The sequence below is a fragment of the Nerophis lumbriciformis genome, linkage group LG10, assembly GCF_033978685.3.
Source record: "Nerophis lumbriciformis linkage group LG10, RoL_Nlum_v2.1, whole genome shotgun sequence".
Taxonomy (NCBI): domain Eukaryota; kingdom Metazoa; phylum Chordata; class Actinopteri; order Syngnathiformes; family Syngnathidae; genus Nerophis; species Nerophis lumbriciformis.
The window spans coordinates 52635692-52655513 of NC_084557.2; the positions used below are offsets into that span (position 1 = coordinate 52635692).

Below are 19822 nucleotides of genomic sequence, written 5' to 3' on the forward strand. Positions count from 1 at the left end.
TATTGCACAAATGTTCAGTTTTTCTTGTAAAATTGTGACTTGCGTTGAGTAAAATGACGACTTTTTATAATACTGCCAAAATTCTAGGTTTTTCTTGTGAAATTCCAACTCATTTTTCACAACAAGCTTTTTTTATAAGTGCATAGTATGTATATATTATTAATGTTGTAAATACACTTCTTTATATATCTAGAAAGGGTGGTCTTAAAGAGGTAGGCATTGTTGTCATGTCTCAAGAAGGTAACAAATACAAGAATGTGTGTGTGTGTGTGTGTGTGTGTGTGTGTGTGTGTGTGTGTGTGTGTGTGTGTGTGTGTGTGTGTGTGTGTGTGTTCTTGTATTTCTAGCCTTCTTGAGACATGAAGAAGGAAAAGTATCTTCCATATGAGGAGGTGTGAACAAGCGATGACATAAATCAATAACATTGCATCTAATAGACAATGTCTCATTTTGTGGTGACATCTATCAAAATGAGGGTGGTCCCAAAAAGGAGGGATTGCGTGTCGGTTTTGAAAGTGCTCCCCCTCTGGTCAACATATGAAATAACAAGTGTGTGTAAGAAATTGAAATGCACCCCCTTTGGCCAAAATTAATTAAAAAAAATAAATAAATATGTATACAGAGACATACTGTAATAACTTGAAGTAAATAATGAAGATTAAAAACCAAGTACAAACAAATAATTCAAAAATAAAAAATTAACTAAAAGCAGTCTTTATCTCACAATGTGTTGACTTTTTTTTTTTATAAAATTGGGAACAATTTCTCATATTCTTTCTGTAATATTGCAATATTTTCGTATAAAATTATTACTTTTTTTTTAAATGTAAAATGATTACTTTTTAATGCATAATGGCGACATTTTTCATATAAAATTCTGACTTATCACAATATTGCCAATTTTTTTGGTGTTCTTGTAAAAGGGTGACATTTTTGGAGTAAAATTATGACTTTTGTCATTATTTTGCCGACTAAAATTCCGATTATTTTTATAATATTGCCAACATTTTAAAGTTTTCTTATAAAATTGCGACTTTTGTCGAGTAAAATTACGACTCTTTTCATTAAAATTGCCAAAATGTTAAGCTTTTTCTTGTAAAATTGCGACTGTTATTGAGTAAAATTCCAACTTTTATCATAATATTGCACAAATGTTCCGTTTTTCTTGTAAAATGTTGACTTGCGTTGAGTAAAATGACGACTTTTATTATAATACTGCCAAAATTCTAGCTTTTTCTTGTGAAATTGTGACCTTTTTCTTGTGAAATTCCAACTCATTTTTCACAACAAGCTTGTTTATGTTTGTATATGTTATTAATGTTGTAAATACACATCTTTATATATCTAGAAAGGGTGGTCTTAAAGAGGGAGGCATTTTTCGGAGGTCTCAAGAAGGTAAGGAATACAATAATGTGTGTGTGTGTGTGTGTTGTTGTTTGTCACACATCAGTCTGACTCTTTCACTGCTATCATCTCTAGTACATCTCATCTACACTCTTGACGTTAAACCGCGATGTGCAAAGGAGGTTAAAAAGGCTCGAGCAGGAAGTGTGGTTAGTCAACGTGACACGACGCTTAAAAAACTGTGACCTGACCTCCTGACCTCCCCCCCCTCCACGACCTGTTGTTTCACCTGCATTATTAGCCTCCCGCAATAAATCACCCTGAAAACTTCTGTTGTGCAAATGTATGAAAATAAAAACATTGCAAAGGCTGAAAAGAATGTCTGACTTTATAGTTCAGTTAATATTTAAACGCACTTCCTTGGATTATGCACACCAGTGAGCGGTTACGTGCGAACAAATGATCTGCCTTTTTTTATGATCATGTGACATGTCATGTGCATTCCATTGTACAGGTGAAACTCAAAAAGTTGGAATATCGTGCATAAGCCCATTCATTCAACTTCAAATGTCAACTTAGTATCTCACTACACGGTGGCATTTGCCTCACCTTTATTTTCCTATCATTTTGATGATGGCTTATCCCAAATTGTCTGAGATGTAAACAATCGTCATCAACATGATTAAGGCTGAAACGACGCGTCGACGTAGTCGACGTCATCGGTTACGTAAATACGTCGACGCCGTTTTTGTGCGTCGGCGCGTCGCATATTTACGTCACACTACTTTACTGTCATGGCGGAGCGCAAAGCAGACGATGCGAGCGAGGGGGAAAAAGCACGCCAAAAGTCGTCAAAAGTGTGGGAGTATTTCAATAAACGGCCTAATAATGTTGTTGTATGCACACTGTGTCGAGCGGAAATGGCCTATCATAGCAGCACAACGGCTATGAACGAACATTTGAAAAGAAAACCCCCGACAGCGTTCTTGCCATCACCATCAACAAGTCAATCGTCCGCGTGCGTATACGTTGTCATTATTACACAAAAACATGAATGTGTCATTTGTATCTGCGTTGTAAATTCATAAACTAAAGCACCGTTTCGCTCTGAGAGGCGCGTTTGGCGTGCCTGTTCAGTGTTTACAAAGACGCGCTCCTCTTTAACGCTGTGGAGAGGCGGCGGCGGCGAGCGAGCGGCGAGGCGGGGCGCGCCGGGAGCGACGCCGCAATCGTGCCCAGGTGCGCGATCCGCGCAGTTGGAAGAGAAAAGACTTTGTGTAAAATTAAAAGATTGTAAACCTGGCAAAGCCGTCTGGCGTTCAGTCTGTCGGTCCTGAAAGAACCCCACGGCACAAGACGTGTCACAAACGCTAACGTTAATTAGTTGTGCAAATACCTTTTACAACATTAACAGTTACATATACTATGTACAAACCAACAATTAACTTTCACTTTAATCATACTATCATTGTTGTGTTATTAAGCAAAATAAGCAATACTTTTACTTTTGTTGAAATGTTTACACTGTACACTTTTTTGTATTGGATGTTTAGCTTTATTTTTGCACATTTTAGCAAATAAGCAATACTTTTACTTTTGTTGAAATGTTTACACTTGTTACAGAATATTTCCGTTTTGCACTTTTTTGTATTGGATGTTTATCTTTATTTTTGCACATTTTAAAGCAAAATAAGCAATACTTTTACTTTTGAAATGCTTATACTATTCCAGAATATTAAGATTTGCACTGGATGTTTACTTTTATATTTGCACATTAAAAAGCAAATAAGCTACTTTTAATTTTGTTAAATGTTAAAAGTTTTAAATGTTTATATTGTTACAGAATATTTTGTCATGTTGTTGTCAATGTTGACTGAGTGGCCATACTTTTTTTTTTGTAAATAAAAGCCATGCCTTTTGAAAAAACTGGCCTACATTTATTTTTTCCTCTTCATTTTAAATAAAATAAAAAATCGGTAAAAGGAAAAATAATCTATAGATTAATCGAAAAAATAATCTATAGATTAACCGATTAATCGAAAAAATAATCTATGGATTAATCGATAGAAAAATAATCGTTAGCTGCAGCCCTAAACATGATATCAAAATAAGTTGGGAACAGGTGGGTGCCATGATTGGGTATACAAGCAGCTATGGTATGTTGAGGGCTAAAATGGTATAGAGCAGTGGTTCCCAACCACCGATTGGTACCGGGCCTCACAAGAAATTAAAAAAAAATTAAAAAATAAATACAAAAATATTATTTTTTTTTTTTTTAATTAAATCAACAATCAATTGTATTTCTTTATGAAAAAATAAATAAAATAAAAATTACAAAATGCCTGCAACACGTGCCAAAGTAGTTGGGAAAGGGCATGTTCACCACTGTGTTACATGGCCTTTTCTTTTAACAACACTCAATAAACGATTGGGAACTGAGAAGACACATTTTTGAAGTGGAATTCTTTCCCATTCTTGCTTGATGTACAGCTTAAGTTGTTCAACAGTCCGGGGGTCTCTGTTGAGCTATTTTAGGCTTCATAATGCGCCACACATTTTCAATGGGAGACGGGTCTGGACTACAGGCAGGCCAGTCTAGTACCCGCACTCTTTTACTATGAAACCACACTGTTGTAACACGTGGCTTGGCATTGTCTTGCTGAAATAAGCAGGGGCGTCCATGGTAACGTTGCTTGGATGGCAACATATGTTGCTCCAAAACCTGTATGCACCTTTCAGCATTAATGGTGCCTTCCCAGATGTGTAAGTTACCCATGTCTTGGGCACTAATACACCTCCATACCATCACACATGCTGCCTTTTACACTTTGCGCCTATAACAATCCGGATGGTTCTTTTCCTCTCGACGTCCACAGTTTCCAAAAACAATTTGAAATGTGGACTCCTCAGACCACAGAACACTTTTCCACTTTGTATCAGTCCATCTTAGATGAGCTCAGGCCCAGCGAAGCCGACGGCGTTTCTGGGTGTTGTTGATAAACGGTTTTCGCCTTGCATAGGAGAGTTTTAACTTGCACTTACAGATGTAGCGACCAACTGTAGTTACTGAGAGTGGGTTTCTGAAGTGTTCCTCAGCCCATGTGGTGATATCCTTTACACACTGCTGTCGCTTGTTGATGCAGTACAGCCTGAGGGATGGAAGGTCACGGGCTTAGCTGCTTACGTGCAGTGATTTCTCCAGATTCTCTGAACCCTTTGATGATATTACGGACCGTAGATGGTGAAGTCCCTAAATTCCTTGCAATGGCTGGTTGAGAAAGTTTTTTCTTAAACTGTTCAACAATTTGCTCACGCATTTGTTGACAAAGTGGTGACCCTCACCCCATCCTTGTTTGTGAATGACTGAGCATTTCATGGAATCTACTTTCATACCCAATCATGGCACCCACCTGTTCCCAATTAGCCTGCACACCTGTGGGATGTTCCAAATAAGTGTTTGATGAGCATTCCTCAACTTTATCAGTATTTATTGCCACCTTTCCCAACTTCTTTGGCACGTGTTGCTGGCATCAAATTCTAAAGTTAATGATTATTTGCAAAAAAACAAAAACATTTATGAGTTTGAACATCAAATATGTTGTCTTTGTAGCATATTCAACTGCATATGGGTTGAAAATAATTTGCAAATCATTGTATTCCGTTTATATTTACATCTAACACAATTTCCCAACTCATATGGAAACGGGGTTTGTACAACAACTATTCTCAACAAAAGAGGAGAAATATAAAATTAGAGGAAAATGTAATTTAAAACATTTGTACGCACGTACAACACTTAAAACCTTTAGTACCGTATTTTCCGCACTATTAGCCGCACCTAAAAACCACAAATTTACTCAAAAGCTGACAGTGCGGCTTATAACCCGGTGCGCTTTATATATGGATTAATATTAAGATTCATTTTCATAAAGTTTCGGTCTCGCAACTACGGTAAACAGCCGCCATCTTTTTTCCCCGTAGAAGCGGAAGTGCTTCTTCTTCTACGCAAGCAACCGCCAAGGTAAGCACCCGCCCCCATAGAACAGGAAGCGCTTCTTCTTCTACTGTAAGCAACCACCCGCCCCCGTAGAAGAAGAAGAAGCGCGCGGATATTACGTTTCATTTCCTTTGTGTGTTTACATCTGTAAAGACCACAAAATGGCTCCTACTAAGCCACAGGTTTCTGGTTCATGAAAAGACGCAATCTCTCCATCCGCACACGGACTACTATTTCACAGCAACTGCCTAAAGACTTTCAAGAAAAGCTGGCTACTTTCCGTGCATATTGTAAAAACAAGATAGCTGAAAAAAAGATCCGGCCAGAGAACATTATCAACATGGACGAGGTTCCACTGACTTTTGATATTCCTGTGAACCGCACTGTGGATACAACGGGAGCACGTACGGTGAATATTCGCACCACAGGGAATGAGAAGTCATCCTTCACTGTGGTTCTAGCTTGCCATGCTAATGGCCAGAAACTTCCACCCATGGTGATATTCAAAAGGAAGACCTTGCCAAAAGAGACCTTTCCAGCCGGCGTCATCATAAAAGCTAACTCGAAGGGATGGATGGATGAAGAAAAGATGAGCGAGTGGTTAAGGGAAGTTTACGCGAAGAGGCCGGGTGGCTTTTTTCACGCAGCTCCGTCCATGTTGATATACGACTCCATGCGCGCCCACATCACGCTGGTTTTTAATATATTATTAAAGTTTGACTGACCTATCTGACTGTTTTTTTGACATTCCTTTAGCGCAGTTAGATGCGGCTTATAACACGGGGCGGCTTATAGGTGGACAAAGTTTTGAAATATGCCGTTCATTGAAGGCGCGGCTTATAACCCAGGGCGCCTTATGGTGCGGAAAATACGGTATATCAGTACGTGGAATTAAATGGATGAAGCAAATAAATGAAACAAATCAGCAATATGATTCACTTTAAGAGACTGTTCAAACTACAAGTGTTCACTAAGTACACACAACAAGAATTATGATCAACATCTTCAATACCCTTTTTTTTTAAAATTGAGACAAAGATTGAGTTTGACACCTGTGCACTAGACACACCTATGAGCTTGTTTATAGATGTAGAATATAACTCCTCATGGGAAGTTGTTCTAACTTTGTGACATGATCCAATGCACATTGATGAACATATCAGACAGAAAAGTGACAGATTGTAGCCAAAGGCTGATTTCCATCTGCATCTCATGGCAAAGAAGCACTAATTCAGCGTTAGAGTGACTTGTATTTTTCATGCACTTATTCTTGCTGTGTTCAAATTAGGGATGTCCCGATCCGATATTTGGATCGGATCGGCTGCCGATATTTGCCAAAAATTGCGTATCGGCAAAGCATGGGAAAATGCCGATCCAGATCCGTGTTTTCCAACGCACCTATTTAAATAATACATTCCACTTTTCTGCTGCTCCGTAATTTCCGTTCTGCATTTTCCAGCACACCTTCAACACATCCACAATTCTCACGCAGTTGCTTTTAGCTGCTGGCATTACACGACAGGCTCTTCTCACTCTTTCCTGTGTCTCCCTCTCACAGACAGCAAGCGCACCTTCTTACACACGTCACATACTGTCACGTCATACGTCACATACATATACGTCACACGTCTAAGGCTGCAGCTAACGATTATTTTTCTATCGATTAATCTATAGATTATTTTTTTCGATTAATCGGTTAATCTATAGATTATTTTTTCGATTAATCTATAGATTATTTTTCCTTTTACCGATTATTTTTTTTATTTAAAATGAAGATGAAAAAAATAAATGTTGGCCAGTTTTTTCAAAAGGCATGACTTTTATATACAAAAAAAAAAGTATGGCCACTCAGTCAACATTGACAACAACATGACAAAATATTCTGTAACAATGTAAACATTTAAAACTTTTAACATTTAACAAAATTAAAAGTAGCTTATTTGCTTTTTAATGTGCAAATATAAAAGTAAACATCCAGTGCAAATCTTAATATTCTGCAATAGTATAAGCATTTCTAAAGTAAAAGTATTGCTTATTTTGCTTTAAAATGTGCAAAAATAAAGATAAACATCCAATACAAAAAAGTGCAAAACGAAATATTCTGTAACAGTGTAAACATTTCAACAAAAGTAAAAGTATTGCTTATTTTGCTTAATAACACAACAATGATAGTATGATTAAAGTGAAAGTTAATTGTTGGTTTGTACATAGTATATGTAACTGTTAATGTTGTAAAAGGTATTTGCACAACTAATTAACGTTAGCGTTAAAGAGGAGCGCGTCTTTGTAAACACTGAACAGGCATGCCAAACGCACCTCTCAGAGCGAAACAGTGTTTTAGTTTATGAATTTACAACGCAGATACAAATGACACATTCATGATTTTGTGTAATGATGACAATGTATACTCACGCGGAGTTGACTAGTTGATGGTGATGGCAAGAACGCTGTCGGGTGTTTTCTTTTCAAATGTTCCTTCATAGCCGTTGTGCTGCTATGATAGGCCATTTCCGCTCGACACAGTGTGCATACAACAACTGTCAAGTGTTTTGCTTTTTTCGCTGTGCTTATCCCACACTTGAAGGGATGTACCAATGCTGAATGTGGCTTCTGGATTTCACTCAAAAGACCAGACCGTAGTTACTTTTTCCTTTTATTTTCCTTTAGTTTGCAACAGTTTTTCCAACCAAGAAACAGCTTCTTTTTTCTTCTTTAGTCTTTTTAGCAGTCTTTAGCAGTGTTAATAGACTTTAGTTTCTTTAGCTGTCTTTAGTAGCCTTTAGTAGCCTTTAGTAGCCTTTAGCTTCTTTAGTAGGTGAAAAACCTTTAAGGACAAAACACCACAAGATTAACATGCTGTAAAAAATCAATCAATTATCAATCCCATAATTTACAACTATTAATTAGGCTATCAAACTCTTAACCATTAAACAAGTGCAAGAAAATGGACACATCTTTTCCCTTTAAGTTAAAACAGATTTTAAATAAATTGTCTCAACATAAATGCACCAAGATACATATAAAATACATTTAACACCAGAAACACAATAGATAAATGCAACAGAAAACCCAATATGCAAATACATAAATACCTAACCAATTAACCACCTATTTAGATACATATTTAAAATCTATATTCAATATAAATATATTATTAATTTAGCAGTGAAACACTCAATCTTAAACGCTGTCTACTGGTAGAAAAATGCCCCTTTTTCTACGCCCTCACCAACACAGTTAAATCCAACACTTTAAATTGAGCGACTTCACCCTCCTGATGAAGCAAACTGCTCCAACATTTATCAAACTAAGCAAAGAATATCAACACTAAACAACAGTTACATAACACACTGTGTGTATTTAGCCTCCAGACTAAGCACGCTACATGCACACAACCCCCCCCCCCCCCCCCCCCCCATCTCACCAGCGCAACAGGTGCGCCACACCCACGAAGAGAAATATTAAATCTTACATACTTTTGGCACAACTCTTGGTTATCTGTAATGAACTAAACCTTTTTCCACTCTGCGCTGGCGTCTTTTGTACTCCTTGATTTGACACAGCGGTCTAATTACCGGGCTCGCGCACCAGCAGATGAGACAGGAGCGCGCCGCGTTATACCTGCGCGTGAACGTAAACTGATCGGCTCTGATTTTATAAGCCGACTGGCCGAAATAATGCCGAATTATATACATTTGTTTATTGAAATACTCCCACACTTTTGACGACTTTTGGCGTGCTTTTTTCCCCTCGCTCGCACCGCTCGCATCGTCTGCTTTGCGCTCCGCCATGACGGCAGTGTGACGTAAATATGCGACGCGTCGAAGCATAAAAACGGCGTCGACGTATTTACGTAACCGATGACGTCGACTACGTCGACGCGTCGTTTCAGCCTTACACACGTCACATACGTATACGTCCTCTCCCAGCAGAGAGCGAGGTAGCGGCATGGCTAACGTTAGCTGTGATGCTAGCGCAGCCGCTAAGGTGCGCGCCTGCTCAAGCGTCCTCTGCGCACGGCAAATCTATGCCACGCACAAAATCAAATAAAAAAATAAGCGCATAACAATTTTCGACACACGGACACGACAGACACAACAGTTTTCGTCATCATTGTTCAAATATTTTGACGTCTGTCAAGACGCTTATCTCCATTCGGTGCCACACGTCCACACCATCAAAATGGCAAAAATGTCCACATCAACACCGTATGAAAAATTTTTTGATTTTTTTAGTTGTGATTTCCTTCTCTGCATGAAAGTTTAAAAGTAGCATATATTAATGCAGTATGAAGAAGAATGTTTTAATGTAGACATGCAAGCCTTGAAAGAACATTTTGAAAATCAAGACTACATTTCCTGGGTGCATTTCTACCCTATATTTTAACTTTAGATTTATTCTCATATCAAACTCTTTTGGCTGTCTTTTTGACACTTACATCCGGCGCCGCCCTCCACACCCTGGATTATAAATAATGTAAATAATTCAATGTGATTATCTTGTGTGATGACTGTATTATGATGATAGTATATATCTGATAGTATATATCTGTATCATGAATCAATTTAAGTGGACCCCGTCTTAAACAAGTGTAAAAACTTATTGGGGTGTTACCATTTAGTGGTCAATTGTACGGAATATGTACTTCACTGTGCAACCTACTAATAAAAGTCTCAATCAATCAATCAAAACACATAGAATCATCATACTGCTGTGATTATATGCATTAAGTGTTCATTCAAGGCTAAGGCAAAATATGGAGATATATATTGTGTAGCCTTAAAATATCGCAATATTAAAAAAAGGCCATATCGCCCAGCCCTAGTTCAATGATGCCATTTCTGTTTGTCATGTATAATTTTGTCTATTTTGTGTTTATCCTTGAATAAACAGGTCAGTTTCTTGTTACCAACCATTGTGTATTATTCAAACTCCCCTAATTCAGCTGGCTAGTTGTTATCAAGAGTACTAAAACCCTTTTCAACATGATTCTGACAACTAAGTAGGCTAAATAACTTGAAACTTTAATACATGCTCGGATAGGCCATTATCGGTCAGTATCGGTATCGGTCAGTATCGGTATCGGATCGGAAGTGCAAAAACAATATCGGTATCGGATCGGAAGTACAAAAACCTGGATCGGGACATCCCTAGTTCAAATGGCAAGCCGGTCCCTGTAAATAATGCCTACATTAAAGCGGTCCCTGGTGCAAAAAAGGTCGGGGACCCCTGCACTACATTGTGTCGTATGCATGTTCTAAATCAGGGGTGTCAAAGTCATTTTAGCTCAGGGGCCGCGTGGAGGAAAGTCTGTGCACACGCGGGCCGGACTATTTAAAATCATGGCATTAAAACTAAAAAAATAAAAGACAACTTCAGATTGTTTTCTTTTACATACTTTGGCCAAAAATAGAACAAACACATTCTGGAAATATTACAATAAAAATATAGAAAAATAAATAAAGTTGAGATCCACGAAGGAAAGAAGAAAGTGAATGTTTATAACTACCGTATTTTCCGCACTATAAGGCGCACCTAAAAACCACAAATTTTCTCAAAAGCTGACAGTGCGCCTTATAACCCGGTGCGCTTTATACATGGATAAATATTAAGATTCATTTTCATAAAGTTTCGGTCTCGTAACTACGGTAAACAGCCGCCATCTTTTTTCCCGGTAGAACAGGAAGCGCTTCTTCTTCTACGCAAGCAACCGCCAAGGTAAGCACCCGCCCCCATAGAACAGGAAGCGCTTCTTCTTCTACTGTAAGCAACCACCCGCCCGCGTAGAAGAAGAAAAAGCGCGCGGATATCACCGTACGTTTCATTTCCTTTGTGTGTTTACATCTGTAAAGACCACAAAATGGCTCCTACTAAGCGACAGGTTTCCGGTTCATGAAAAGACGCAATCTCTCCATCCGCACACGGATTACTATTTCACAGCAACTGATATTCCTGTGAACCGCACTGTGGATACAACGGGAGCACGTACGGTGAATATTCGCACCACAGGGAATGAGAAGTCATCCTTCACTGTGGTTCTAGCTTGCCATGCTAATGGCCAGAAACTTCCACCCATGGTGATATTCAAAAGGAAGACCTTGCCAAAAGAGACCTTTCCAGCCGGCGTCATCATAAAAGCTAACTCGAAGGGATGGATGAAGAAAGGATGAGCGAGTGGTTAAGGTAAGTTTAAGTTTACGCGAAGAGGCCGGGTGGCTTTTTTCACACAGCTCTGTCCATGTTGATATACGATTCCATGCGCGCCCACATCACGTTGGTTTTTAATATATTATTAAAGTTTGACTGACCTATCTGACTGTTTTTTTGACATTCCTTTAGCGCAGTTAGATGCGGCTTATAACACGGGGCGGCTTATAGGTGGACAAAGTTTTGAAATATGCCGTTCATTGAAGGCGCGGCTTATAACCCAGGGCGCCTTATGGTGCGGAAAATACGGTAAGTTAAAGTTAAAGTAGCAATGATAGTCACACACACACACTAGGTGTGGCGAGATTACTCTCTGCATTTGACCCATCACCCTTGATCACCCTCTGGGAGGTGAGAGGAGCAGTGAGCAGCAGCGGTGGCCACGCCTGGGAATCATTTTTTGGTGATTTAACTCCCAATTCCAACCCTTGATGCAGGGAGGTAATGGCTCCCATTGTTATAGTCTTTGGTATGACTCGGCCGGGGTTTTGAACTCACGACCTTATGACAACCTTTTTCCAAAACACGATACAGAATGTGAGATACAACAGGATAATGCATACATTTATCATTTGTTTTCAAAACGCTTACCAAAAAAAAAAGTGGGACCCCCAAAAATGTACAGTGGGACCCCATTTTTATGACTTAATGGGGTCCCTGGGTCCCCGTTTTGAAAATTGCTAGCGCCAACATTGGTATTGGTGCGTGCAAAACAGCAGCAGGCGGCTGTGGCCTGCGGGCCGGCTCTAATACTAATCCAGTGTTTTTCAACCTTTTTTTGAGCCGAGGCACATTTTTTGCGTTGAAAAAATGCGGAGGCACACCACCAGCAGAAATCATTAAAAAACTAAACTCCGTTGACAGTAAAAAGTCGTTGTCGCAATTGTTGGATATGACTTTAAAGCAGGGGTGCTCATTACGTCGATCGCGATCTACCGGTCGATCTCGGAGGGTGTGTCAGTCGATCACCAGCCAGGCATTAAAAAAATAGTCCTAAAAATGAGCGATCATAAATCTTCACTATGACGTCATTTTCGTCACTTGATTGACATTCACGGCACCCGAGGGTCTTCTGAGATGACGCTGGCTGCTGCCAGCTCATTAAAATTACCGACTGGAAGGCGAGAAACACTTTATTTCAACATACTCTGGCGCCGTACCTGTCGTCAAAACTCCAAAGACCGACTGCACAGTTGCACAGTTGCGCTACCAAAATAAGAGTCTCAGAAAGCTGGCGTGCACAAGCTAGCAAGCTACGGAGTTTGCCGACAATGTATTTCTTGTAAAGTGTATACAAAGGAGTACGGAAGCTGGACAAATAAGATGCCAAAAACCAACCACTTTCATGTGGTATTGGACAGAAAAGAAGGACTTTTTTTCTCCTACATTCGAAAATGCGGACGTTATCATCACCACTGTCTGATTCCTATCAATGCAAGTCATCAGAATCAGGTAATACACCAACTTATATTCTAGTCTTCATGAAAGAAAGGAATCTATATGTGTTAAACATGCTTGTATTATCTTTAACCACCTTTAAGTTGTTAACAATATTAACTATTTGTGTTAAACATGCTTGTATTATTTTTAACCACCTTTAACTTATTAATAATATTAACTATATGTGTTAAACATGCTTGTATTATCTTTAAACACCTTTAACTTGTTAACAATATTAACTATATGTATTAAACATACTTGTATTATCATTAAACACCTTTAATGTATTAACAATATTAACTATATGTGTTAAACATGCTTGCATTATCAATAAACACCTTTAACTTGTTAACAAAAACATATATTTCATAAATAAGTAAATATAAATGATATATATGAATGAGGTAGATCCCCACGACTTGATCAATTGAAAAGTAGCTCGCCTGCAGAAAAAGTGTGAGCACCCCTGCTTTAAAGCATAACCAAGCATGCATCAATATGGCGCTCGTGTTTTAGATCTTGTCTTGCGCTCCTATTTTAGTGGCTTTTTCTCTTTTTTTGGTATTTTCCTGTAGCAGTTTCATGTCTTCCTTGGAGCGATATTCCCCGCATCTACTTTGTTTTAGCAATCAAGAATATTTCAGTTGTTTTTATCCTTCTTTGTGTGGACATTGTTGATTGTCATGTCACGTTCGGATGTACTTTGTGGACGCCGTCTTTGCGCCGCAGTTAGTCTTTGCTGTCGTCCAGCATTCTGTTTTTGTTTACTTTGTAGCCAGTTCAGTTTTAGTCAAGTTCTGCATAGCCTTCCCTAAGCTTCAATGCCTTTTCTTAGGGGCACTCACTTTTTGGTTTAAGCATTAGACCAGTGGTTCTTAACCTGGGTTCGATGGAACCCTAGGGGTTCGGCGAGTCGGCCTCAGGGGTTCGGCGGAGCCTCCGCCGCCACGGAGGTAAAGAGACATCTGACTTAACGTGTAAATAAAAACTTCTAACTATCAGCGTATTATGGATACCCCCAAACAATGTTACCTCTATTTTTCCATCTGATTTGCAGGTTTTTTGATTGATCGATTGAAACTTTTACCAGCAGATTGCAAAGGAAGAGAATACATTATTTGAAACAGTACAGTTTACACAGTACAGTACATATTCCGTACAATTGACCACTAAATGGTAACACCCCAATAAGTTTTTCAACTTGTTTAAGTCGGGGTCCACGTTACTCAATTCATGTTATTGTGTGTAAGGTGTGTAATTTGTTGTGAGTTCATGCACTGTGTTGGTTTTGTTCTTTTACTGGTGTTTTTTGTGCACCAGTAAAAAAACATAACTTTTTCTTGAATGGAAAAAACATTTTGCACATATGAAACTGGTGGGGTTTGGTACCTCCAACAAGGTTAAGAACCACTGCATTAGACACCTTTTTGCCTGCACACTGCCTCCCGCTGTTCTGCCACCTACTGATATGGAAGAGTATTACACGGTTACTCTGCCGAGCTCTAGACAGCACCGACACTCAACAACAACACATCATTTGCAGACTATAATTACTGGTTTGCAAAAAATATTTTTAACCCAAATAGGTGAAATTAGATCATCTCCCACGGCACACCAGACTGTATCTCACGGCACACTAGCGGTTGAAAAACACTGTTCTAATTAGAGATGTCCGATAATATCGGCCTACTTTTAAATGCTTTAAACTGTAATATCGGAAAATATCGGTATCGTTTTTATTATTATCGGTATCGTTTATTTTTATTTTTTTTAACATACTTGCCAACCCTCCCGGATTTTCCGGGAGACTCCCGAAATTCAGCGCCTCTCCCGAAAACCTCCCGGGACAAATTTCCTCCCGAAAAACTCCCGAAATTCAGGCGGAGGTGGAGGCCACGCCCCCTCCAGCTCCATGCGGACCTGAGTGACGTGTTGACAACACACAACAGCGTCTACCGTAAAGCAGTTCGTCTGCCGTAAACAGCAATGTTGCGACACTTTTAAACAGGACAATACTGCCATCTACTGTACATGCATATGTGACCCACCCATAATGTGTCACATTTTTGTGTTGATTTATTTATTTTATTTTGTGGTTTGAATTCGTTTTTGGAGCTGTCATTACACATTTATCAGTATTCACATTGGTCAGTAGGGGGCAGTAGGGCGTTTCTTCCCAATTGAATGCTATCACCTGCAGACCGGAAGTGTCTTGTCATTCTGATGAGCGCGACCAGTCTGTGAACAATTGAAACGTCCTGTGTGCTTTTTCCTCCTGTATAACAGGTTAGTTTTGGTGAATCAACTCACTGAATAATATCCATGTGATCTTTATAAGTTGAAGTACACATTCTGATGGTGGAGCCCAACTCTAAAGTGTTTGTGAGTTGTAGTTTGTATTTGTGAATGAATCCAGTGCACAGCTGCAGTAATCAATACAAAATGGCGACGTGAGTGCGCAATGTTTATATAGGAACTTCTGATCCTAATTCAGACTCCCAAATTAGAGCTCCCGTTTTCTTATTGATTTTATAATGTATATTTGTATAATGTGTGTGTTCTGAAATAGTGACAGAGAATAGAACAAGGATGGACAATTCAACCCTTAACTCAACAATGAGTAGAGGAGTGTTATGTGTGTGTATATGTGTAAATAAATGAATACTGAAATTCAAGTATTTCTATATATATATATATATATGTAATAAAATATATATATATATAGCTAGAATTCACTGAAAGTCAAGTATTTCTTATATATATATATATATCTTAACCACGCCCCCCCCGCCCCACCCCGACCACGCCCCCAACCCCCGCCCCCCACCTCCCGAAATCGGAGGTCTCAAGGTTGGCAAGTATGTTTTTTAATTTTTATTAAAACACAAGATACACTTACAATTAGTGCACCAACCCCAAAAACCTCCCTCCCCCATTTACACTCATTCACACAAAAGGGTTGTTTCTTTCTGTTATTAATATTCTGGTAGGTTCCTACATTATATATCAATATATATCAATACAGTCTGCAAGGGATACAGTCCGTAAGCACACATGATTGTGCGTGCTGCTGCTCCACTAATAGTACTAACCTTTAACACTTCATTTGACTCATTTTCATTCATTACTAGTTTCTATGTAACTGTTTTTATATTGTTTTACTTTCTTTTTTATTCAAGAATTTTTTATTTATTTATTTATTTATTTATTTATTTTTAAAAAGGACCTTATCTTCACCATATCTGGTTGTCCAAATTAGGCATAATAATGTGTTAATTCCACGTCTGTATATATCGGTATCGGTTGTTATCGGTATCGGTAATTAAGAGTTGGACAATATCGGAATATCGGCAAAAAGCCATTATCGGACATCCCTAATCATCTCCCATGGCCAGAGGTGGGTAGTAACGTGCTACATTTACTCCGTTACATCTACTTGAGTAACTTTTGGGATAAATTGTACTTCTAAGAGTAGTTTTAATGCAACATACTTTTACTTTTACTTGAGTATATTTATAGAGAAGAAACGCTACTTTTACTCCGCTACTTTTATCTACATTCAGCTCGCTACTCGCTACTAATTTTTATCGATCTGTTAATGCACGCTTTGTTTGTTTTGGTCTGTCAGACAGACCTTCATAGTGCCTGCCTTACTGGTGACGTTTCACTTCGTTCCACCAATCAGATGCAGTCACTGGTGACGTTGGACCAATCAAACAGAGCCAGGTGGTCACATGACCTGACTTAAACAAGTGTAAAAACTTATTGGGGTGTTACCATTTAGTGGTCAATTGTACGGAATGTGTACTGTACTGTGCAATCTACTAATACAAGTTCCAATCAATCAATCAAAAGTGTGAAGGAAAAAAGATACTTTTTTATTTCAACCGTACTTCCCGTCAAAAGCCTAAAGACTGACTGCACAGTTCCTGTCTTCACAATAAAAGTGCCGCTCCATCGCGCCTGCGCTTTCAAAACAAGAGTCTCCGAAAGCCAGCGCAAACAAGCTAAGGAGTTTGACCCCAATATATTTCTTGTAAAGTGTATGAAAACGAATATGGAAGCTGGACAAATAAGATGCCAAAAACCAACCACTTTCATGTGGTATTAGACAGAAAGGAGGAACTTTTCTTCTCCTCCATTTGAAAACGTGGACGTTATCATCACTACTGTCTGATTACAATCAACGCAAGTCATCAGAATCAGGTAATACACCAACTTATATTCTTGTCTTCATGAAAGAAAGGAATCTATATGTGTTAAACATGCATGTATATTCATTAAAACACCTTTAACATGTCAACAAAAACAGCAAAATAAATACATATAAATCATATACTGTATATATCAATGTATATGTACCGTATTTTCCGCACCATAAGGCGCCCTGGGTTATAAGCCGCGCCTTCAATGAACGGCATATTTCAAAACTTTGTCCACCTATAAGCCGCCCCGTGTTGTAAGCCGCATCTAACTGCGCTAAAGGAATGTCAAAAAAACAGTCAAATAGGTCAGTCAAACTTTAATAATATATTAAAACCAGCGTGATGTGGGCGCGCATGGAGTCGTATATCAACATGGACGAAGCTGCGTGAAAAAAGCCACCCGGCCTCTTCGCGTAAACTTAAACTTCCCTTAACCACTCGCTCATCTTTTCTTCATCCATCCCTTCGAGTTAGCTTTTATGATGACGCCGGCTGGAAAGGTCTCTTTTGGCAAGGTCTTCCTTTTGAATATCACCATGGGTGGAAGTTTCTGGCCATTAGCATGGCAAGCTAGAACCACAGTGAAGGATGACTTCTCATTCCCTGTGGTGCGAATATTCACCGTACGTGCTCCCGTTGTATCCACAGTGCGGTTCACAGGAATATCAGTTGCTGTGAAATAGTAATCCGTGTGCGGATGGAGAGATTGCGTCTTTTCATGAACCGGATCCCTGTCGTTTAGTAGGAGCCATTTTGTGGTCTTTACAGATGTAAACACACAAAGGAAATGAAACGTACGGTGATATCCACGCGCTTTTTCTTCTTCTACGCGGGCGGGTGGTTGCTTACAGTAGAAGAAGGAGCGCTTCCTGTTCTATGGGGGCGGGTGCTTACCTTGGCGGTTGCTTGCGTGGAAGAAGAAGCGCTTCCTGTTCTACCGGGAAAAAAGATGGCGGCTGTTTACCGTAGTTACGAGACCGAAACTTTATGAAAATGAATCTTAATATTTATCCATATATAAAGCGCACCGGGTTATAAGGCGCACTGTCAGCTTTTGAGAAAATCTGTGGTTTTTAGGTGCGCCTTATAGTGCGGAAAATACGGTATGTGTATATATATATATATATATATATATATATATATATATATATATATATATATGTGTGTTTGTTACTCATCAGTTACTCAGTACTTGAGTAGTTTTTTCACAACATACTTTTTACTTTTACTCAAGTAAATATTTGGGTGACTACTCCTTACTTTTACTTGAGTAATAAATCTCTAAAGTAACAGTACTCTTACTTGAGTACAATTTCTGGCTACTCTACCCACCTCTGCCCATGGCACACCAGACTGTATCTCGCGGTTGAAAAACACTGTACTAATCATATATCATCCCGGGGGCCATAGATCATTCATTCGCGGGCCGGATCTGGCCCGTGGGCCTTGACTTTGACACCATTTAGTTCAGTTCAGTTTCAGTTTATTTAGAATCTAAATAAACTGAAACTGAACGGAACTAAATATGTTGCACAAAATAAATGAGAATATGTGAGCATTTCTGCACTTTTACGTTTAGTTTCCAGGGGGAAAGAGAACTTACCGCCGGTGCCATCAGTCCACGCTTTGGCCGCAATCATCTCGTGGTAGACGGCCAGCGCTCCCAGCAGCAGCACGGCTCCAAAAAGGACATATTTGCCATTACGTCGCAGTTTCTTCAGTGGGAAAAACATGGTGATCATGGCTGGAGTCTTAGCTCCTGCGGGGGGGTCTTTTCATCTATTCGCCGGGCTCTGCTTTGTCCTATCCCGGGAGGTGAGGCGCTCCGGTCCGACCCCACTCGTGGCGGCTTCTCACCCCGCCGAGCGCGCTCCGACACCGGCGACCGGGTGGTCTCCGCTGGCCCGGGTCGGCGTCCGTTTAGGGGGAAACTAGCAACATTGCAAATGAACGAAATAAGTTACTAAAAATAAAGTTAAAAGTTTGAGCAGTTTTGTTGTTGTTGTTGCTTATAAAGCATCAACCACAAAAAAAACACAAGACTTTCACGCCACCTCCATTCACACTTTTATGAAGTCACACACACTGCGGCAATGACTAGCCGGAAATAGACCTTATCTGCATTCAAAATCAAAGCAGTATTATGCCAAAAGTAAAATATAACCGTGTCATTTCAAACAAAATTGATTTAGAGAATTCTATAGTGTGTACTCGTATTAATATTGTGTATTTTGGTGGCATCAAAAGACAGTTATTTGTCACGATGGAATTCAATAAAGTTTTATTTTGAAATGCAGAAACGAAAGTACTTGTATATATTTCCGAACACTTGACACTACCTCCTTCAAATTGGGAGGAGTGACATTAACTATCTTGAGATAGTACAATACTACCTGTGGCAGGTAAAGGAAAATAGAATAGAAAATAGAAGATAAAAATGCTGAAATCATTAATTGAGAGCATATTTAAAACGGCTTTTTTTTAATTTTTTGTCATTTTACATTGTATAAAAAAAATCTAATTTGTATACATAGATACAGATTGCATCATGAACTGATTCCTTTGTTTTTGTTGGTCTCATGTAGCGAGAAAAGGTGTCAAAATAACACACAAACGTCAACACAATTAA

The 19822-nt window shown here is 39.1% G+C and overlaps 1 protein-coding gene across 1 annotated transcript in view; it reads right to left on the reverse strand.

Annotated features, from left to right (window-relative positions):
* b4galnt3b (beta-1,4-N-acetyl-galactosaminyl transferase 3b) overlaps window positions 1-19263 on the reverse strand; it is a 161396-nt gene extending 142133 nt beyond the window's left edge. The window contains exon 1 of the mRNA XM_061969424.1: window positions 18797-19263. Coding sequence (XP_061825408.1) covers window positions 18797-18935 — 139 coding nt within the window. The 5' untranslated portion in view covers window positions 18936-19263. The remainder of the gene's footprint in view (window positions 1-18796) is intronic.
* Window positions 19264-19822: the final 559 nt, after the last annotated feature.